This window comes from Maniola hyperantus, chromosome 17 (assembly GCF_902806685.2).
Source record: "Maniola hyperantus chromosome 17, iAphHyp1.2, whole genome shotgun sequence".
Taxonomy (NCBI): domain Eukaryota; kingdom Metazoa; phylum Arthropoda; class Insecta; order Lepidoptera; family Nymphalidae; genus Maniola; species Maniola hyperantus.
Window position 1 is genome coordinate 4135441 of NC_048552.1, and position 24151 is coordinate 4159591.

At 37.1% G+C, this 24151-nt stretch overlaps 1 protein-coding gene, 1 long non-coding RNA gene and 1 pseudogene across 3 annotated transcripts; 1 reads left to right on the top strand and 2 right to left on the bottom strand.

Annotated features, from left to right (window-relative positions):
* Positions 1-1571: 1571 nt before the first annotated feature.
* Positions 1572-5282, bottom strand: LOC138403502 (uncharacterized). 2 transcript variants are annotated; one of them, XR_011237761.1, is made up of 2 exons: positions 2995-5282; positions 1572-1715 (listed from the first exon to the last, which is right to left on the bottom strand). It is a non-coding gene; the product is annotated as an uncharacterized lncRNA (long non-coding RNA). The 2 variants fall into 2 exon arrangements; XR_011237760.1 differs by having other exon boundaries at positions 2991-5282.
* Positions 5283-5426: 144 nt separating this feature from the next.
* LOC117990080 (ubiquitin-like protein 7) lies at positions 5427-19720 on the top strand. Its single transcript, XM_069504082.1, is given in 9 exon segments — positions 5427-5768; positions 6229-6443; positions 15442-15670; positions 16412-16539; positions 16832-16958; positions 17120-17259; positions 17262-17391; positions 18544-18663; positions 19498-19720. Coding segments are annotated over 9 exon segments (1305 nt in total). The 5' UTR covers positions 5427-5608; the 3' UTR covers positions 19554-19720.
* LOC117990059 (putative leucine-rich repeat-containing protein DDB_G0290503) lies at positions 19575-24125 on the bottom strand (annotated as a pseudogene).
* Between the last annotated feature and the right edge of the window lie 26 nt (positions 24126-24151).

Consider the following 24151-nt stretch of genomic DNA (forward strand, 5'->3'; position numbering starts at 1 on the left):
TCTACTTTTATTACTCTATCTACGTTATATACTCTTCTCTTTGTAATGTATGTAATCCTAGTATAAATAGTGATCTATGTATGTAATCACTATAGTGATTATATTCTTTGACCACTACGCTGAACCTTGGATGAAACAATCTATGGATGAAACGTAGTGATGTTCACAGGGACTTGCGTTTTTGGCGGGAAACGCGAAGTGCGCTTTTTAATTGAAAATTGTTAAAAATATAGTTTTTGAGTGTAAATAGTACATTATTTTGTAAATAGTTTTCGTTAAACTGTGGTACAATGCCGTCAGATAGTGACGGCTGTGATTTGGAACCAGCAGCGGGCAAAAAGAGGAAGAAAATGCAAAAGGAGAAACCCTCTGAAAGTGATGGTGCAAAATACAAACCATTTATAAAACCAGGGTATCGCCGGGCGTACGGCGATACTAGTACCAATTCAGAATTCCCTGTATACGTAGAAAGCACAGAAGATATCAAACTAGGAAACAAAAATCCCCTAGTGGTATCCAAATATTTAAACAAGTAAAAGGTGTAAGTGAAAGTAGGCGCATAAACGCTACTAAAATTATGCTTGTCTTCAAACAAGCGACAGCGGCTAATGACTTTTTGAAGCACGAGTGCCTTTCAGTTTATAAACTTCGAGCGTTCATCCCGGCGTCCTCTGTGGAAAGGGTAGGGGTGGTTAGGTTTATTCCAAAAGAATCTAGCAATCAGGAACTATTCAATAAACTCTCCTCGGAAAGTGAAGTAATAGGTGTAAAGAGATTTTTGAAAAAAGTGGGAGAGGAGCTAATTCCTCTCTCCACTATCAGTGTAATTTTCAGCGGTACTAGTCTACCGCAGTATATTTATTTGGACAACTGGAGATACAAAGTTTTCACTTATGTTCCTCCTTTGATGCAATGTTTTAAATGTATGAAATTTAACCATTATGGGAAAATTTGTAAAAATCAGCAAATATGCTCACGGTGCGCTGGTGAGCACCATTACAAGGACTGCACGACGGATACACTGAAGTGCAGCAATTGTGGGGGTGCGCATCTTGCAATATCAAAAACGTGTCCTGTAAAGGCAGCGAGAATGGAGAGGAACAAAAAAGAAACCTACTCAAAAGTAGTTCAAATAAGTAGTGCGAGTTTCCCTCCACTCCCAAAGCCTCAGAGCCCTCAGACATATGAAAAAAACCAAACTACATACTCACAGCCTAAGCAAACTACACAGACAAAGACAGAAATTTCACACAATGATATTGTAAATAACTCTAAGCTTTTAGGAGCCATAGTAAACACTTTGGTTACAATAGGGAACTCTAATAATATTAAGACTACTAATCAAATCAAAGAAACATTTTTAGAACATTTAAGTAAAATATAATGGATTCTCACCTAACTATTGTGCAGCATAATATCCAAAGTATTAACAATAAGAAACCCTTGGTTAAAACATTTTTGGAACAACATAATATTGATATTTTGCTATTAAATGAGACCTGGCAAAAAAATACAAGTAATCCTATTAGATTTTCAGGATATAATTTTGTAGGAAAAAAATGCAAATAATGAACATGGTGGAGTAGGCATTTTATTAAAAAATACATTAAAATATAAAATATTGCCAACACAATTTTATCAAGATGTCCAGTCCATAGCAATTTCTCTAGAAACTAATATAGGTTCCGTGTCGATTCTATGTGTTTATTGTCCACCTAAAAATAAAAATAACAATTATTGTAGAATTAATAAACTTAAAAATATTATTGCTAGCTTACCAAAACCTTGTATAGTCTCAGGAGATTTTAACGCGCATCATATTGCTTTTGGGTGCAATTGTACAAATTCAAGAGGCAAAACATTGTTTGAAATTTTTGATGAACATGACCTATGCCTGTTAAACACAGGTGTATCTACTACAGTACAAAGACCTAATGCAAATAGCTCTGCTATTGATGTGACAGGGGTGAGTCCCGTACTAGCACCTCTATGTGAATGGTCAGTAGGTGACGATCCTTTGGGTAGTTACCACTATCCAACATTTACAAAATTAAGCCTAGTTCCATCTAAATATTCTGTCAATGACAAAGTAGAGAAATTTCTATTTCATAAAGCAGATTGGACCAAATATTATGCAAAATCAGAGGAGTACTTTAAAGGTATATCTTTTGATGAAAAAGATCCTTCACAGTCGTATGATAAGTTCTGTGAAGTTTTAAATACTCTTAGAAAAGAATTCGTTCCTTATGTAAAAATTGAAGGTCCTAGACTTTTTAAAACTCCTGCTCCTTGGTGGGATGAAAACTGTGAAGTTGCTGTTAAAAATTCGAGAGAAGCTTTACAGTTATATAAAAGAAATGGGTTGATGGAAAATTACATTAATTATAAACAATTGGATGCACAAAAAAAATTAATAATTAAGGATGCTAAGAAAAATAGTTGGTACAAGTTATGTTCAACATTCAATAGATATACTCCTATTACTCGAGTATGGAATTATATGAAAATGTTTAAACGTATTAAAAACCCACCACAGCATAAAAATGATGTATGGATTCCCGATTTTATTTCAAAATTTAAACATGATAACAATAACACAACGTTAAATACCTCTGTTTTCGAATTTAATAATGATTCTGACAAGCATATGTTACTTTTAAAGCCTTTCACTTTTGCAGAATTTAATATAGCACTTAAATCAAGAAAAAACTCTACACCCGGCTTAGATAACATTCCATATATAATGATTAAAAAATTGCATAAATTAGGTCAATTAGCTTTACTTGATATATTTAATAGGCTATGGGATAATCAATGTGTTCCAGAGAGTTGGAAGATCCAATGTATAGTACCGATTTTAAAACCTGATAAATCTTCATCTGATTGTAATTCATACAGACCAATATCTCTAACATCATGCATAGGAAAATTATTTGAACAAATGCTGAAACTGAGATTAGATTATTTTACAGAAAAAAATAAATTATTACCTACATTCCAATACGGTTTCCGAAAAGGAAGAAGTGCTAATGAGAGTTTGACATCATTTGTATCGGATTTAAGAAGCTGTAAGTTATCAAAAGATGCTGCAGTATGTGTATTTTTGGATATAGAAGGTGCTTATGATAATGTTGATTTAAACCAGATTATTACTTCTCTTCATGAAATTGGCATTCCTGGAAAAATGTTAAAATGGCTATCAAATTTTTTAAATAACAGAAAGTTTTATGTTAAGTATAATAATATACTTCATGGACCTAACTCAACAAGTAAAGGCCTTATGCAAGGTGCATCATTATCTCCAATTTTATACAATTTATATACCTCTCAAATTGAGAAATATGTAACAACAAAGGATGTAAAAATTTTACAATTTGCAGATGACTTGTTATTATATAGTGTAAATAAAAATGTAGAAATAGCTGTAAATAATGTTAATTCAGCATTGACTCAGGTGCAAAATTATTACCAAAACACTTTAAAATTAAGTATTAATACCTCTAAAAGTTCATGCATGGTATTTGGTGGACCAGTAGATGTAAACATTAAATATAATAACTTAGATGTTCCAATTGTAAGAAATAAGAAGTTCTTAGGAGTAATTTTTGATACAAAACTAAAATTCGATGCTCACATTAACTACATTTGTAAAAATGCATTAAAAAGCATTAATCTTATTAGATGTTTAGCTGGTACATTTTGGGGTTCAGATCCCAAAGTTTTGACTTTGTTGTACAATAGTATGGTTAGAAGTCATTTTGATTATAGTTGTCTTGCGTATATGCAAACTAATCCATCGTTGTTGAAAAAATTGGATGTCATTCAAAATATAGGTTTGAGAATAATAAGTGGAGCAATGCGGTCTACACCTATTAATTCAATGGAAGTAGAAACATGTATCCCTCCTTTGCCGGTGAGACGTGTTTATTTGGCTGAAAAGTTTTGTTTGAAGCAACTATTCGCTAACTCTAACTTGGTAAACAAATTATTACTTCCACAGGATTTATTAAAAGTTACTGAAGCATCAATTGAAACTCTACAACCTACAGCGGAAGCACTTCTTTCCGGTAAAGGACCTACTATGTCAATGATTATGACTTATATGCATAGTATTGCTAGTAAGATAAATGTGAATGACGTTTGGCCTATGTATGATTGCCACTATGATGTAATAAACCTCGAAAATAGAATACACATCACTGATATTAAATCCAATTTAGACTTCCTATTGTTCATTGAAGAAAATTGTAAAAATCATTATAGGATATATTCGGATGGTTCTAAAAATGAGAACTTTGTAAGTTCTGCTTTTTATGATTCACAGTTAAAAAAATGTAGATCATATAAATTAAACTCTGACTGCAGTGTGTTTACTGCTGAATGCGTGGCCCTGTTCAAGGCATTGGAATATATCAAAGAAGAATTAATGTTTAAAATTAATAACTATGTTTTAATAACAGACTCGAAAAGTGTTCTTTTAGCTATAAATAATTTTAATTTTAGTAATTATAAATTAGTTTATATTATTTTCCAAATTAAAAATGTACTACTTAATTTAAAACAAAGGGGAATTAATATAGAATTTGTTTGGGTACCCTCCCACAGAGGCATAACAGGAAATGAAGTCGTTGATTCTGCTACAAGAAAAAGTAATTTTTATGAAGATTGTTCAAGTAGCATCAAGGTGCCATTTACGGATTTATGCAATACAATTAAAATAAGACAAAAGAAATTGTGGAGTGAAGTGTGGGATGTGACTAATAAAAATAAAGGAAAATGGTATGCGGAAATTCAAAAGGAAATACCAATACAACCATGGTATTTCAAAACGAAGTGTGAATCTAGAAAATTTACATCATTAATGAATAGACTGAGATTTGGTCACTGTCTGGTGCCAACACACCTGAATAAAATAAAAATACTAAACAGTAAAAAATGCAACTATTGTGATTATGAGGAGGCTGATGTTAATCATATGATACTCAAATGTCCAGCTTTTGGCATACAAAGACTTATATTAGCCAGTGATCTAAACACTATAAATATGGAACAAAAACAAAAAATTGATTTTCCCCGCCATGTAAAGGACTTGTTGTGTAAAACGTCATATTTTAAGTCTATTTTTAATTATATAAGTAATACTATAAATAAAGTGTAAAAACGTTAGACTAATTAGTTATAAGCAATTTTGTATTTTTAGAATAATATTTAGTTATAAGCAATTTTGAATTTTAGAATTTGTAAATTTTTGAAAGGCCTTAAAGGACTGTTATCCAGGGCCGTAAAATAAATTAAAAAAAAAAAAAAAAAAAAGATGTTCACAGGTTCACAGACTACAGTGTATGTAGGGAGATGTTGTGCTTTTATGTGATGTTGTGGTAGTGATTATATACCATCTCTGTATACCATATACGATCATTCATCATATACCACTCATATACGTGCCATATACTCTTTGGCTGAACCGTGATTTTGCGCAATTTGAAAATTGGGATTTTGCAAAACAAAATCTTAATTTTCAATTTTTAAATTTGAACAAGTGTTCAAAAGAATTGTGTTGAAGTATACAGAAATTTATTTTTCTGATATTTATAAATCTCTAACAGCAATGGAAGGTGTGGAAAGCCAACCTTGTGTTTTCTTGGGACTTAAAGTGAAGCCAGGACCTATAGAGCGTTATAAATTAGATAATTTCACGCTTGAAAATACTGTAGACCGACTACGAAATGAAGCCGAAAAGAAGACCAGTATCCCATCTGCATCGTTGGGTAATAAACAATCTAATTTAATGCGTCATCTACACTGTTTTTTATTTTTTTCGATGTAAATTTGATAATTATTTACAATTTGGAAGGTTTTCGATGGTTCCTTCACCCCTTTGCACTAACGAATTTATTTACACCTCCAGGATGCAAGGGACCGAATAGCAATGCAATGAATAGACGAAGCCCGCGAATTCGTCCACTTGGGTTTAGATATTTAAAATAGTGTGAGAACTCTTTGATTTACCCGGACATAAAGCAACTAATTTCCATCCCAGGGATGCAATTATCTCTGATTTCATCAAAATCGGTTAAGTGGATGGGTTGTAACAAGAAAGTATATTTGTCCATCTGCCAGAGATGGACAGACATACTTTCGCATTTATAATATTAGTACTTACTACTTAAACCTATATTATTATGACACTAGAAAGTTTGCACTATTAAAGTTTATGTTCTGTTTCAGAATTGATTCACCATGGAAAAATATTAAAGGACAATGCTACTCTAAAAGACAGCGGCGTTAAGAGTGGTGAGATGGTGCATGTAGTTAAGAAGAAAATGCAGCCTCCACCAGCGCCCCCAACTACTTATTCTGATGCTGAATTACAAATGTTAAATAACTCTCTCAGAACACTTGGTTGTACCCCTAATGCTGCTGGTTGGACTAGGGCTATGCAGGTAAAGATATACATCCACTCCCACCACTGCTGGGCGCTTGCCCACTACTGAGAACAGGTTTCAAAGTCAAATATTTTATTCAAAATAGGTAATAAATTACACTTTTTGATGGTCGGTTGTTGGATTTGTAAGATGATCTTTCTTCATTCTGGGCTGGTTTCCGCACTTAAGGTGACGCAGGACGCTCGACCGAAATTGGCAGCGCACGTGGGTAACATGTTTGCTTTTCACTTGACATTGTATGAGAAAGTTGAGAGGCACGATGATTTTCACCGAAATCAAGCACGCGAAAAGGGTTTAGGAAAAGTATTTTTGAGAAAAAACTGCTGAATTTATGTTTGCAAAGTAAAGTTATTTCAACTAATGAATAAATAAACTACGTCTATTGATAAATTTTTTTAGAATTTTCTTATCCCTAATCTTATTTATTTACGCCTAAAGTTGTCATTAATTTAGTGTTAAAATAGGAATCTTTTGAGCCACGTAACTTTTAAATCAATATTTTTTTCAATTTTTTATATATCAATAAACCTAGATAATGACGAGATAAATCGATATAATTCTTAGTTTTGTGCATACAATATCGAATATTGTTGTAATTTCCCTCCTACGTTTGTATGAAGAAAGCACCGAACTGAGTCCCCTTAAAAGTAAGATGATATAGTGGTGATCATTTTTGCGCAAACCTAAATCTAAAGCTATAAGGGTTCCAAACGCGCCCTGTTGCCCTATTGCAGTAGAATGACAGCTACAATGACACGATTGCGATCTCCTCTGATTGGTTGATGCTTGCTCACTATTGGCTACAATGTATTGTTGCAACAAGAACAGCCAATTACAACAATTGGGATTGTAATAATGATTGATGCAGGTTTTATGAAATTGACCTACAGGTCTGGAATATTTCCTGTCAGAAATAAAAGGAAGTAAGTAGGCCAAATGCGGATTGGCAGTCCTGCAATCATTGATTTATTAACTACCTAAGATGTGTTGAAATGAGATTCAGCAAATTATACCAAAGTTACCCGCTACCACAGTAGGCAGCGCCGTCCGAATAATATATTCTGTGAATGTAATGTCAAAGACGTTTTTGTTTCTATATAGATAAAAAGTTTTGTTAAAAGGTGTTGTTAGAAAGTTTATGAGCAAATTAAAGATTAATACTTTCTCCCCGGGTTTTTGTTATAATAGTAAACATTGTGGTCCTTAAAAGTCGGATTTTTGTGCTGATGTAGTCCGAAATACTTAAGTATTATCATATAGGCCAGTTTCATGCGGGCGTCTCATTCGGCGGAGACAAATCTACACGGCCCTAACGAGTATAAAGAGTTATAGAAGGAGTCACAGAGTACATGCATGCATGGAGTCATGCAGTTTTGGTGGGCGGTAACGCCAAAGTTGTGCAAAGTGAGATGGGCAAACTAGCTCTCAAGTTTCAACCAAGCTGCTCAAAGTTATGAAGAAAAAGTAGCACCAGCATTGCAGGTGAAGTCAATAAGAGGTTGCAAGGTATCAAGAATAGCTGTGAGTACTTTTATGTTGTTTGCAAAGTGAAAAGTGAATGTTAGGAGTTCAAGTGAGGTAGGGTGACATTCAATCTTGACAAGTTTGACTTAAGTTTAAAAGTATTTTCAAACAAACTCAAGAAGTTCAAATTAAACTTTAACATAGTTCAACTTTCTGTATGTTTAATATAAATTTTAGTTTTAAACATTAGTATAACATTAACTGTTGTAAAGTGTAAGGCGAGGTTCAAATAATTACCTACTCAACTTAATTCTTTGAGATTGAAAATAGTTCCTTATTGAGTTTTTGTAAATTATCATAACCATCAATGATGCCGAACTAGTTGCATGATAATATTGTTGTAATTACACTTAGTCATTAAGTAATCCGTCACAATGGACGCATTATTTAATCTTCAATGCGATGTTAATGCTAGTATAGAAAAAGCTTTCAAAAACTTTAAAAAGTCTCCGAAGGACCGTTTAACTTGGGTATACATTGAAACACAACTAGAGTCTTTAGAGTCCTTGTGGTCTGATTTTGTTGAGCGGCACAAAGAAATAGTTGCTGCTCCTAAATCAGATCTTAAGGCAAGATATTTTACTGACGATTATCGTTACATTACTGAAGAAATGTACACGGATTATAAAGCCGAGTTAAAAGGTGCTTTGGTCAAAACAAAAGAGGTGTCAAAAGTCTCTCATGAATCAGATAGTAGCACAAGTGGTAATGTCAAGTTGCCGAAGATTACCATACCTATTTTTTCCGGTGACTACACTTCATGGACATCGTTCAAAGATCTTTTCATATCAGTGGTCCACAAGAATGAGTCATTGGACAATGTCCAAAAATTACACTATTTAAAAGGTCAGTTGTCTGGTGAAGCCGAACAACTTCTCAGGCATATTAACATTTCAGGAGACAATTACGAACAATGTTGGACACTTTTACAAAACAGATATGACAATAAGAAGTTTTTAGCAAATTGCTGGTTGAAAAGACTCATCAATCAAAATTGTATGTCAGTGGAGTCTGCTAATGGCATAAAGAACATTTTGGACACGACAGTAGATAGTCTAAATGCACTAAAGAACCTAGGGGTTGATGTAACCTCGTGGGACATCCTAGTGATTTTCTCCAACCAGTTCAAAGTTAGATAGTGAAACACGAAAGCAGTGGGAGTTAAGTACAATGAATTCATCCTCTGAGTTGCCAAGCTTTAAAGAATTTAAAGATTTTCTTGAAGGTCGATATCGAGCTCTAGAATATATAGATGAAGCATCAACTCGCAAGCAATCTACTTACAGTAAACCAAAGGTTCTTCATGCTATTGAGAGTCAAAGTTCAGTACCAATGGTCTCATGTCAGTTTTGTAATGGCACACATAGAATAATAAATTGTAAATTATTTATGAATGAGTCGCCAGACTCTAGGTATAATTTTATCCAATCAAATCGACTATGTTTCAATTGTTTGGGCACGCACAGCATTAAGTTTTGTAGACAAACTACGTCGTGTCAGATCTGTCACCGAAAACATCATTCTTTAATACATAGGGAAATACCTAAATCTGTTAATAGTAATTCTACTGATAATACAGTGATAACAAGTAGTGAATTATCTTCAACACAGGAACTGTCACCATCAAATGAGGGAACCCCGGCAAAAATAACTAGCCATTTGTCCACAGAAGGAGATTTTTCAAGGCCCGGCCAGGTTTTGCTTGCGACAGCAATAGTGAAAGCGGATGCAAGCAATGGAAATTCCCAAATGATTAGAGTGTTATTAGATCAAGGATCTACATCATCATTTATTACAGAAGCTACAGTCCAGTTGCTCGGTCTTAAGAAGGTACCTGCTCGAAGTGAAGTCATGGGATTAGGAGGAAATCAAAGCGCGTGTTCTCAGAATATGGTTCAATTAACTATTCATTCTATTCATGACCCAACATTCACTATACAAATTAAAGCTCACATATTAAAGACAATTACATCACTTCTTCCATCTGAAAAGATCTCCTCAAAGAAGTGGATAGAAATTAAAGACGTTTTCCTAGCAGATCCAGAGTTCCATACTCCGAACAAAATAGATGTTTTGCTGGGTGCAGAAGTTTATGCCCAAGTCATTAGAGAAGGATTGATCAGAGGTCCACCAGGTGCACCTATAGCTCAGAATACTGCATTTGGATGGATCCTCTCAGGGCAAACTGATTCACGAGGTAATTCAATTAGCTGTCATCATATCACGGTCACTACGCACATGGATGAAAACGACGTGCTTAAAAAATTTTGGGAACTTGAAACAGAACATTCTTTTTTTAAGAAGAATATTTTAACTCCGGAAGAAGAACAATGTGAACAATTTTACGAAAGAAGTACTAAAAGAGACAAAGACGGTCGGTACATTGTACGACTACCTTTTCGAGATGAGGATCCGCAATGCAAATATGGGAACTCCAGAGACATTGCCATTAAACGTTTTCAAATGTTGGAAAGAAAGTTTGAGAAAAATCCCGAAGTAAAAACTAAATATTCGGAAGTAATTCACGAATACTTGGATCTTGATCACATGATACGTGTTCAGCATGATGAAGACCCAAAAGATGCAGAGGCTGTTTATCTACCGCACCATGCAGTGATACGAGAAGATAAAAGTACTACCAAGGTCAGAATAGTGTTCGATGCGTCGTGTAAATACGCCAACAACGTATCTCTTAATGATTCATTAATGGTGGGTCCAAAGTTACAACCAGATCTGAGACATATTATAATGAGGTGGCGATGTCATCCTATCTGCCTTATAGCAGATTTAGTGAAAATGTATAGACAAGTTAAGATTGCAGAAGAAGACACAAATTTTCAAAGAATAGTTTGGCGTGACAATCCACAATCTGAAATTGAAGATTACAAGTTAGTAAGAGTTACGTTTGGAACAGCTGCAGCTCCGTATCTAGCTGTAAAGACGCTGCAACAGCTGGCAATTGATGAAGGAGCAAATTATCCTACAGCATCTGTTAAAACGAAGTCAGATTATTACGTGGATGATCTAATGACAGGGTGTGAAACAGTGGAAGAAGGTATTCAACTATATAAAGAAATGACACGGCTAATGGCTAAAGGTGGCTTTCAGTTACAGAAATGGGTCACAAATGATGAAACTTTAGCTAAAAAGATAATGGCAGGGAAAATCGAAGATAAGGAAGTAGACATTAAAACAGATGAAATATTAAAGATTTTAGGATTGACATGGAACAGAACTCATGATGCATTTAAGTACTCCGTTCAACTTCCCCCTTTGCAAACCCCTGTTACCAAACGCAAGGTAATTTCAGACATTTCTCGGCTCTTCGATCCTTTAGGTTGGGTAGCTCCTGTGATAATCGAGGCAAAGACATTTATTCAGACTTTATGGTTATCTGGAATTGAATGGGACGAAGAATTGCCAAACAAGCTACTAAAAACTTGGACAACTTACCGTGAGAATTTATTACAAATTAGCGAAGTTCAATTTCCTAGATGGATTTGGACGAAATCATCCGATATGTCTGTAGAAATTCATGGGTTTTGTGATGCATCAACGATTGCTTATGCAGCTGTCGTGTATCTCAGAGTAGTTGACAAAGAAGGTAATGTTAAGACTAGTTTAATCGCCGCAAGAACGAAGGTGGCGCCTGTAAAGCAAGTCTCAGTCCCGCGTTTGGAGCTTTGTGGAGCAGTTCTTCTAGCTAAATTGATAAGAGAAGTTTCAGAGGTCTTGATCATCCCTAAACTACAGCTTCACGCTTGGACAGATTCAACCGTAGTACTCTCATGGCTTGGCAGTCACCCCAGCCGCTGGAATACATTTGTTGGAAATAGAGTATCGGAAATCTTGTCCATTTTGGACAACACTCAGTGGGCTCATATTCCAACATCACAAAATCCAGCAGATATAGCCTCAAGGGGAATGATTCCAACCGAGCTAGCACACAGTAAACTGTGGAAGGAAGGCCCATCCTTGTTAAAGACTCAAATAATTGAATACTCCAAACCAAGAGACATTAGCACCGATCTAGAGAAAAGGGCAATAAAAGCACATTTGGTGACAAGTATAGATGAGGATGAAATTTGGACAAAGTTTTCATCACTACAAAAATTGATAAGAGTAATTGCATATTGCAGAAGATTCTTAAACTTAAGAAAAACAGCAGGAGAAAAAAAGAAATCCAACGTATATTTAACCAGTCGGGAACTAGATGAAGCATTAAATATATGTATAAAGCATTGTCAAAGAAAAGAATTTAGGCAAGATTTTGAAAAGCTATCGAAGACAGGAAATGTGAATAGCAAAAGTAAATTAAAAGCATTAAATCCATTCATTGATCAAAACGGTATCCTTAAAGTCGGCGGTAGAATTCAACATTCAACTGTCAGTGAACATATGAAGCACCCCATTATTATTCCTAAAAAGAGTCACTTTACTCAGCTGCTTATCGGTGATGCTCACATAAAAACGTTACACGGTGGCCCAGCTTTAATGTTAAATTATTTAAGGTCGAAGTACTGGATAATTTCAGCAAAAACCTCAGTCAAATTTCATGTTCGAAGGTGTGTCACGTGTGTGCGCCATGCAGCTCATACAAGAAATCAATTAATGGGGCAACTACCATCTTCTCGTGTAACACCCACTCGACCATTTCTTCATAGTGGTGTTGATTTTGCTGGTCCACTAAATATCAGAGTATCCAAGGGTCGAGGTAATCGGTCCTACAAAGGTTACATTTGTCTATTTGTATGCATGGCAACCAAGGCCATACATTTAGAAATCATCAGCGATATGACATCGGAAAGTTTCATTGCCGGATTTAAAAGATTTGTCGCTCGTCGCGGGCATTGCAGTCAAATTTGGAGCGATAATGGGGGAAATTTTGTTAGAGCATCTAAAGACCTACATACAATGATTATAGCAGAACAATCATCAGTTGCAGTAGACATAAGAAATTGGTTGAATAATAACAGAGTTACATGGCATTTCATTCCTGCACACGCACCAAATTTCGGTGGATTATGGGAAGCGGGAGTCAAATCCACGAAATTTCACTTAAAGCGTGTCATTGGGGACTCAACGCTCACTTATGAAGAATTATCAACAGTGACTATACAAATTGAAGCATGTCTTAATTCACGGCCGTTATCTCAAATCACAGACAATTTGGATGATCCAATGCCACTCACGCCAGGTCATTTTCTCATTGGTGAACCCTTGGTAACAGTTTCTGATACAAATTATGAAATGTCTAATGTAAATAGTTTAAGAAGGTGGCAGGTGACACAGCGTATGATACAGAACTTTTGGCGTCGTTGGTCTCACGAATATTTAGCTTATTTAATGCAACGCTATAAATGGGCATTCCAAACACCTGAACCCAAAATCGGAGACATAGTCTTAGTTAAAGAAGATAACTTACCTCCAGCACGGTGGTTATTAGGCAAGGTCATAGAGAAACATCCTGGTTTGGATAAGGTTACTAGAGTCGTGACACTTAAATGTAATAAGTCTCTCATCAAGAGACCTACTTCTAAATTGTGTATTTTACCTACTTCAGATTAGATCCAGATTTTATCTTTTTAATTGTCTGTTATCTTAAATTGTGAAATTAGGTTAAGAGGTAGTTTTTCTCTTAGAGAAAGAACATTCTGTTCTTGGTGGTCGGCATGTTGAAATGAGATTCAGCAAATTATACCAAAGTTACCCGCTACCACAGTAGGCAGCGCCGTCCGAATAATATATTCTGTGAATGTAATGTCAAAGACGTTTTTGTTTCTATATAGATAAAAAGTTTTGTTAAAAGGTGTTGTTAGAAAGTTTATGAGCAAATTAAAGATTAATACTTTCTCCCCGGGTTTTTGTTATAATAGTAAACAAGATGCACCATCAACACGCAAAAAATGGCACGGCCCAATTGTGCTCGTTTAGAAAACGAGAACAGTTTTGCCCTCAGTCGCGCATGAGTCGACAAGGTGAAACTATGCCGACGTGCTCTAACGGAATATCATATTTTCGGTAAGAATATACTTAATTTACATTTATACTACGATATAGTAGTGAAATAATGTGAAATTCTTACGTAATTTAATTATTTTGTCATTACAATAACAATATTTCTGCGGCGCAGCTATCGCCTTCACACGCTTACCCAGGCTTACGCGCCAAGAGAGAACGCGATAGGGGCGTGTTTGAATCACATTTGAACAGAATGGATACAAAAATATATGGAGTAGTTTAATTATTTTTTTGTGATGGTACCACAAATTCTCGATGATCGGATTTTTTCCTTTACTTGTGCTATAATAATGCCTTCCTAACTGCCAAACATGATTCTAGGTCAACGGGAAGTAGGTACCCTATAGGTTTTCTTGACAGACACAAGGATTCCTTTCTTTATTTTCAGGTACGGAACCCTAAAAATTAGATAATTCAAATCGTAGGTGCCAGATCATTACACAATTCCAATTACTGGCGGCTACAGCATGCAAATTTATACGGATACGTCGTGCAAAAGAACATTAAATTAACTTTATTAATGTAAATTAACTTAGATAATATCACTAATAGGTACTTCCGTCCTAAATGTCATAAAATCACCTACGTGTAGAATATTTCCTACCTTTTCCAAAAAAAATTATTAAAATAATAATAAAAACGCGACTCCACATTTGGAACATAGAAAATACTGCGGTGTGGTTCGCAAAACATCGTACTTGTCGAACGTTCATTACAAAATTGAATCTTAACGCTAAGTTGATATGGTTGGTTTTTGTGATCCGGGTGGAGCCTCGGTGTATGTTATCTATATTTCTATAGCTGCGTTTGTATAGATGACTGTGGACGCTTTTTGCATCTGAATTTGTAGGTGATGTTGTATCTAAGGTAGTTAATAAATCAATGCCAGCAATATATTGCAAAGATGCATTTTTGTTTTATACCATGCACTTTTCACACTTGATTGAAGTGGCTCAGTCTCTAAACTAAAATATTATCCTATATAATATTGCTTCCCCTTTCATAATACTCCCTGTGGAAAAGGATGGCATTAGATCTAGACCTTTCAATTTAGTGTAGTTTGTGTACAACAGAATTCACAGTGTCAATATATAACAAATAAAAACATGCCTACAATATAATATACTAGCTGATGCTCGCGACTTCGTCCGCTTGGAATTAGGTTTTTTAAAAATCCCGTGGGAACTCTTTGATTTTCCGGGACAAAAAGTAGCTCCAGGTCTTTATCTTTACCCATGCAAAAAATCACGTCAATCCGGTGCACCGTTGCGACGTGATTGAAGGACAAAATATCAACAAACAATCACACTTTCGCATTTATAATAAGGGTACTTACTGATTATGACCATGACAGTTAGCTCCTATTCAGTGCACAATTAAAGTTCTCTGACACCAAATCAAACAATAAGTACATAAATTTTTTAAAAATCATAGAAATTTTATCCTGCAGTTATTAAATGATGAGTCAGCAATGGCGGAGATCATAGAACATGCACCCTCACTGTCTGAAGACTGCATGACCCTGTCTATCCTGCACGAAGTTGAGCTCCTCGCAGCTCTGGGTGCCAATCTACAAACGATGCGGCGAGGGGCGGAGGCGCACCCTGACCTGCCGAATGCTCTGCGACAACTTATGAGGCTCGTGCGGACACGATCCAATGTTGCTTCAACTGAGACAGGTTTTAAATTAATATTTGAGCTGACAAACAAAACCGTACAGTAGTACAGTTCTTGCAATTCACGAAGGCGAGTGGCTCATGCTTGTGTTTAAGTCGTATCGGTATAAGTAACGTACACGAATGTGTGCGTTTGCGAGCGCTTGCTCGCGACTGATTGGTCCGACATGCACGCACACGTAAAGTCCACTCGCCTTCGTGAATTGCAAGAACTGTAACAGTACTGCTATTTTTATAAATTGCTTCGGCAAAATTCGTTTGTGCAGAAAAACGCACCCTAAGGCAGACTAAACCTGAATGTACACAAATGAAATACAGACCTTGATGGGTTCATTCAACGTTAAGGTATTCATGAAATTACGCAGATTATACGGCAGCTCCTGATTTGATCTATACTTATAAGAATCTTACCGGTTCATCATCACAAATGTTGAGCATACACGTTTTGTACAAGTAGAATAAATGTTTACCACATAAGGATGCCAACATACAGTTTCACCCAAAGTATGTGCTTCCTTCATCTTCCGTCTATCTGGACTAGTCCGTCTAACATCTTAGGCTATGTCTGTATGCTCTGTTTTCTTCAATCATCTCTGTTAGCATCAGTTTTTCTATTCACGGAAGTACTGAAGTAAGTGTTTTCCATAGACGTGGTAGGTCTCTCTAGGTGGTAAAGTTCTCTGAATTTATTTATTATTATTTATTCTATTCATTTATTATAATATTATTATCATTTATTTCTAGCACCAACATCTGGGTTTGCCTATTCACTAGAGGCTCTCTCTGAGGACGAAGATGTGGAGGAGGAGGACACGGAGGAGATTGAGGGCAGGACGGCAATCACACACCGGCAGCTCGCGGCTGCTTTACAGGTTGATCTTCTGCTTCTTGAACTTGATACCACAGTTTTGCATCCCAGTTGAATCGTAGCAGTGGGAATGTGCAGGATATCCATTATTATGTTTGCCTTCCAACTGGCAAACCGAACATTTGAACGGATCGTCAGGAGCATCAGTAGAGCGTACTCTGACTTTGCTTACACTTAAGACAGAGTTAAAACGAGACAGAGCTGTTGTAAGTCAGTCTTAAGTCTGAGTAAAGTCAAAGTACACTATAGATCAGCTTTAAGGTTCGGTGTAACTGATGGAGGACTCGTGTCGGCAGGTGGCCACAGAAGCGGTGCTGTCGAGCAGTCGCGGCGCGGACGCGGCCGAGCAGGGTCGCCTGCTGCGCCTCCTACAGGCCGCAGTGGAGCCCGACGCTCCCGCTTCGGCGCCGCGCACTCCCACAGGTACCTAACCCTACAAGCCTATTAGATGTCAAAGATGTGTTGAATAAAGTTCAGACCTTACTTTATCTTTTAAAAAAAAGATGTTCTGTATTTAAATACCACTGAGATATCAGATATGAAATAGAGCTGTAATACCTGAAGTGATTGAGTGAAGTTGTCAGCAGGATCAGGCACGACTGAGGGCGCTAGCGGCGGCGGCGCCATCACCGCGGAGATGTTCAGCTCGGCCATCAGCCAGGCGCTCACGCGGACCAACCCCGCCGGCACCCCCATGGAGCAGAGCACCGCAGGTATGACAAGTCAGCAGGATCGGGCACGACCGCGGGCGCTAGCGGCGGCGGCGCCATCACCGCGGAGATGTTCAGCTCGGCCATCAGCCAGGCGCTCACGCGGACCAACCCCGCCGGCACCCCCATGGAGCAGAGCACCGCAGGTATGACAAGTCAGCAGGATCGGGCACGACCGCGGGCGCTAGCGGCGGCGGCGCCATCACCGCGGAGATGTTCAGCTCGGCCATCAGCCAGGCGCTCACGCGGACCAACCCCGCCGGCACCCCCATGGAGCAGAGCACCGCAGGTATGACAAGTCAGCAGGATCGGGCACGACCGCGGGCGCTAGCGGCGGCGGCGCCATCACCGCGGAGATGTTCAGCTCGGCCATCAGCCAGGCGCTCACGCGGACCAACCCCGCCGGCACCCCCATGGAGCAGAGCACCGCAGGTATGACAAGTCAGCAGGATCGGGCACGACCGCGGGCGCTAGCGGCGGCGGCGCCATCACCGCGGAGATGTTCAGCTCGGCCATCAGCCAGGCGCTCACGCGGACCAACCCCGCCGGCACCCCCATGGAGCAGAGCACCGCAGGTATGACAAGTTGTCAGCAGGATCAGGCACGACCGCGGGCGCTAGCGGCGGCGGCGCCATCACCGCGGAGATGTTCAGCTCGGCCATCAGCCAGGCGCTCACGCGGACCAACCCCGCCGGCACCCCCATGGAGCAGAGCACCGCAGGTATGACAAGTCAGCAGGATCGGGCACGACCGCGGGCGCTAGCGGCGGCGGCGCCATCACCGCGGAGATGTTCAGCTCGGCCATCAGCCAGGCGCTCACGCGGACCAACCCCGCCGGCACCCCCATGGAGCAGAGCACCGCAGGTATGACAAGTTGTCAGCAGGATCAGGCACGACCGCGGGCGCTAGCGGCGGCGGCGCCATCACCGCGGAGATGTTCAGCTCGGCCATCAGCCAGGCGCTCACGCGGACCAACCCCGCTGGCACCCCCATGGAGCAGAGCACCGCAGGTATGACAAGTCAGCAGGATAGGATACGGCCGCGGGCGCTAGCGCTTGGGCACACCAATGAAATACGTTGCTTGAAGTTATGAACACACGAATAACAGAGACTCCATCTCGTTCATAATTCACGCTTACATACATGGCGCCTAGGTAACACTTGCACGGAATTAATTGGCGAGATATTTTCACGCCATTCAAAAATAAGATTTCTGCACAGGTACATCGTCGAAACTTATAAAAGTACTGTACTTACTATGAATAATATTATGTTTGACTTTGTTCTGTGTGGTATAGCATCGTCATCGCAAAGCCCGGAGGCGCGCGACGAGGACTTCTCGACGCAGCTCCAGCACATGCACGAGATGGGCCTCCTCGACGACGCGCTCAACGTGCGCGCTTTGCTCATATGCGCAGGTAAAATGGACCTTAAATGCCTGGTTTTAAAATCGTTTGAAGCGCTTGTCCAAACGAAATCATTGTGAAGTTAAAATCGGTGGAACTGAATTTTCAACTTAAAATCAAAAACCTTTAAGTTCGTTTTACTCTGACGCTATTTTTTCGAGGCTCGAAGTCTATCAACGTTGGTGAGATGTGTAGAACCTCGCACTAAGCACACAGGTAACTCTCATTGTGCTGGTCACTCGGCGCGCACTTTTTTTGCGAATGTGTAAATTCACTTGAAAAACTCTGCCCTTGAACCTGCGCAGCAAATGATTTATCGAACTTTGGTTGTTCGCACTTCTAGGAGATGGGACTTAGGGGACGTTTTTTTATTGCTTAGATACAAGTGGTAAGTGATGATACAGTCTTAAGATGGAAGGAGGCTAACCTGGAAGTGGTAGGGCAGTTTTTGTTAAAACAATACCTTTTGGTGTCTACACGGCAGCATACCGGAATGCTAAATCGCTTGGCGGCACGGCTTAGCCTGTAGGGTGGTAACTAGACACGGCCGAAATCTCCCACCAGACCAGACCAGAAATTCAGAAATTATAAATTCCAAATCCCTGCCGGAAATCGAACATTTCGACGATTAGTTCGCCAGTATAATAGCCAATTAAAAATAACTAAGTTATAGCTCAAATCACTACTAGTACTAGAAACTTGTAAAATTATCTGTGCTCGTAAAAAATATCAACAGGCATTTTAAATATCACATTGTGAAGGCTTTTTACGCAGTCGTCAAAAACCAGTTTTGTGGAATACTTTCAGCCTTCCCTTTTTCTTTCTAAAGAAAATTATTATTTTTAGGTGACGTGAACGCAGCTATAAATTTGGTCTTCAGCGGCGCAATTGGGGACGATTAAATTTATTTTAAAGTTAAATAGTTCATTTTTTAATCCATTTATTTATACTTACAATTTTGTATACTTAACTAAAATATCACTGGATGCAAGAATCCGTAAGAGCAAGTGTAAAAATAATTTAATAGTGAATACTATCAAGTATTGATTAAAGTATGCATACATTATAATTTGTTTTAATCTCAGGTCATGTGGTTACAGTTACGTTACGGTGTGTCAAAATGGTTAACGCCCACTGAGATTTTTGGCTCTAGGCGATAGCTTTGTTATTATTCTCTATTCTCAATAAAATTCTGTGGTGAAACCGTGAAATAGCTAGCGTCGTCGAGTTTGCGCGTAGGTCCTTGAGCGATGAGTCATCGTACGACGGTATGACGGTACGGCGCCCGCGCCGACATTTGTATAGGACTACGTAACTTCTTTTCACAGATAGGTATAGTCTGTATATGCACCTCCATGATTAAGGGTACAAGTTAACAGCCCAAAATTAAAAAATCCTGACTTATGCAATCCAGACATAAATTTAACGGTAACCGTAATGTAACTTTAACCGCCTGTCGTGACAACTAGACCTTAGTGACTACATTTAATTTTTCTATTTCTAACAATCATTACATTAAAATTATTAGTAGGTAAATTAACATTTAATATTATGTGAGTTTGCTAAAGTCTGTAGAATATTTTATATTATTAGTGTTTTCAATGTAAATAAAATTCTACATACATTGGCAAATTCATATAAAATTAAATTGATAAATATTTATCTAAATGATGAAGTCGAATTAAATATTAATTGGATAGCAACCTATCAAGTAAAAACCTAGAAAATAGATACATATAAGTAAAAACTAACAGATGTTCTAGATGAAAATGTACAGCCATAAGTAAGATCTATAAAATAAAAGTAGAATGTCTATAAATTAAAGTACTATTATAAAGATTTTAACATAGCTAACATTATGAAGAAATAATCATATTATAAAGATGGTGAAGTAATAGTATGAAATTTTAACAATTATGTTGCTATTACAACCATATTTTGTTGTATCGAATGTACTTAGGTATGCTACTCAAACATATTTCAGGATCATATCAATTTAATGTTTCATTTTAAAGTTCATATTGCGCTTTAATAATTTCCGATAAGTACTGTTATCGCCTTTACCGCGGCATTGCTCTCGCTTGTGCATGCGTCGGAAATACCATCCTGCAGTATTGGGGCTTTCACCAAACAGCTCCTGTTCAAGCCTTTTCCTAGCTTCAGTGCGAAAAGTGGTTCTTTTGTCGAACCAGCTGATATCGTCGACCTCGTTATTGTTACCTCTTTTGAGACCATTATCACGTTTTGTATTTTCAATTGTCATATCTATTGTATCAGCATTTTTATCGACTTTAGAGTTATCTTTAAGATGAGTGATTTCTTCAATGCTATATTTATAATTTTTATTTGTAGTAACGCTTTCGGCTTCCTGTGACGATGCCAATGAAATTTCATCATAGTCCTTCATAAAACCACCTTTCATTTCCCACTGTTCATATTTATTCTTCCTCTTTTGCTTTTTATGTGACTTCTGTCGGTCATATTTCTTTTTTTCTGGTTTGTATTTCTGGCTTTTGTATCTGTTGTCCTTTTTAAATTCTTCTTCACTAACAGAACCATCAAATGCAGTTGGGTCAAAGTTGCCTTTTAATTTCTTGTTATTATTGATTTCTTTATTTTCTAATTTATATGTTTTGTTATTTTCTATAATATTATCAACCATCTTTTTCATTTTATCAGTGGATTTGAGCGAGTCTGCATAACTTATTATTCTATCAGAACCATCATTAACTTCATTTATAGATTCATGTTGTACTTCTGAATCCTCCACAGGTTTTTCGAATACTTCTTGTTCATTTATTATGTTTATGTTCTTTTCTTCATTTATTTTGTGGAGTTTTGAAAAATGTTTATTCTTCAATCTCTTCAATGACTCTTCTTCTTGTTTAAGCCTTTGATTAATTTCATCATCCAGCCAACTTTTATTTTGAAGATATACATTTTTTAATTTATCCATGTCAGATATAAACTCTTTTTCATAAGGAGGATCAACCAGATGACTGTTCAGCAATTTATCATTATTATCAAATTTATCATCAAGACATTTAGTAAGTATCGATGTTATCATTGTTTAGCGACTCTTCAAACCATTTCCTACATCTGTTTTGTTTAGAATGAGCTTTTTGTAGATTGAATTGATAATTATTTGATGCAGTTAACTCTTTCAATTTACTTCGTAAGTATGCATTCTCTTCTTGTAGTTTGTATAAATTTGATAAGATTTTATTTACAGTTGGTGTAGTGTGCATAGAGCAGTCCGTCTTGGCACCCCACATGTGTCCGATGGCCACGCCCGCCGCTGTGATGACACTTCCTAAAACGATAATGTTAAGAACAGTGCTCAATCTTTTATTTCGCCTGTGCACATAGGTCCTATGTTTTATATTGTCAACAAGAAGCAAATCATCCTCTTCTACTGATTCATGGTGGGCATTCATATTGATCAGGGGTTGGTTAGCAGAAATGCACTGAGTAATTTCATGTTCTGTTGGACGGTTATCATCAGGTAAGTAGTGTTCGTTCAGTTGGCAGGGGGAGAGCGACTCAGGTTCGCTGTCGCTAATGACAGATATCCCATCTGTGTCTTCATCTTTTTCATGGTTCTCGGTTCTGCTGTAGGAAGAAAATACTAGTAAGAATAAAATATTATAGTATAATAATCCTAAGCACCAATTTTTTTTAATTTTTTTCATGAAAATAATTTGAAGTTACTATTTATTAGTGTTAGTAATGTAACTTAATTATATTATTTAAAATAATAGGATATATCATTAATGGAAAATAATTTATTTTCCATTAATGATATATCCTGCTGAGTATATCCAGAAACAAGTAATTATTACACAAGTGATCCATGTTGTTAATAGATCTAATTATTTAATTGGCTTTAGAATCAAGAATAATTTCAGGCATTATTTTACAATCATGAAGCAATAATATCCACAATCAACTTATCAAGATTCATTAATAACACATTACTAAAGGAGTTTTTCCAGAAGGTTAACCTCTCAATAGAGAACAGCATAAAGTTAATGATAATAATTTACTCAAATCAATAATTAATTTTAACAAGATCTTTTAACAAAGATTAATAATCAATAATTGGTAGGTCATTATCAAATTTAAAGAGGAATTTTAGTTATTAGCTGCTATGGCATTCATACCACACATTCCAGTTTATATGATGTATGTAAGGAGTAAGAGCTGGATATTAGGCCTTGCTGTGTGCCTATCGCAATCTTTCACACGTAGATAGCTGCAAATTTGTAGTTTATGTTGGGATAATTGGCAACCATCTTAAGGACTTTCTGATACTGCAGTATTTAAAATTATATAACCATTTCACACTAAAAAGTATTGATATTTGATATGATGCAAGATACTCATTTTAGGACTATCAGAAATCAGCCCTAACTAGGCCCATGTTGCCAAATTATATAGACACTCAACAGTTGCTGCTTAGACTGGGATGATCAGTATCAACAGCCAACAGGTAAGTGAACAATGGTAACCAACAGGTAAGTAAACAAACGGTACCTGGATCTAACTATTAAGGCAATCAGACAGGAAAGTAGAGATGTCAGTTCAAATATCAACAACTATTACACAATCTTTAAGACATATTTTTAATTTACTTGCCAAATAGATTGTGATAATAATGTAATAGTATATCTTATCAACCAGTTGCAATGCACAGATTAATATGAAGTAAAAAAATTATGATTTAAGATACAAAATTACTGCTTCCCTGAAATATTATATATTTAATTTCTAATTTCTATGCAACATGAGCGAGAATGGATGCTACATGATACATGCTATCTACTTATTTCAATAATAAAATTATTATCTAGCAAGGTCAAATCTCAGCTCAGGACATGGTAAATATTAGCTCAAAAAATTCATAGGCTGTTTAGTCAAGGTACCTAAGTGAATATGAAAATTATGCAACCTTTTTTTTAAGTAAAAATTTACCTTTCGGAAGGATGTTCGGCAAAATCTGGAGGATCATCCCCGGGCAAAGGGCTGTGCTCCAGCAACGTCCAGCTGTCCCCGGACTCCGAGTCACTGTGTTCGAAAGAAGAACCGTCCATTTTCAATGACGGTATCTATAAATCAACACGATTTATGATAAATCCAGCATCCTTGAATACGACGCAAATTGCCATTTCTATTGAAATACGAAGGTACTTACCGTGCAAACACGCAATAGTTATTGACCCTCAATTTTCAGAAGATTAGTTTACACAAGAATTTTATTTAAAGTTATAAGGACATATTTTTAGTTTTATTTGCATTTTTTTTTGTAAACAAAACAATTCACGCCAGTGGGGCCGATTCTCTTGTACACAACCTCTAAACTAAATTGACAGGTCGAAATCTAGTGCTATCGTTTTCCGTAAGCAACTTTATGAAAGAGATAGTAATAGATTTAGACGTGTTATTTTAATTTAGTTTAGAGATTGCGTACAAGAGAATTAGCCACAGTGCCACTTATAAT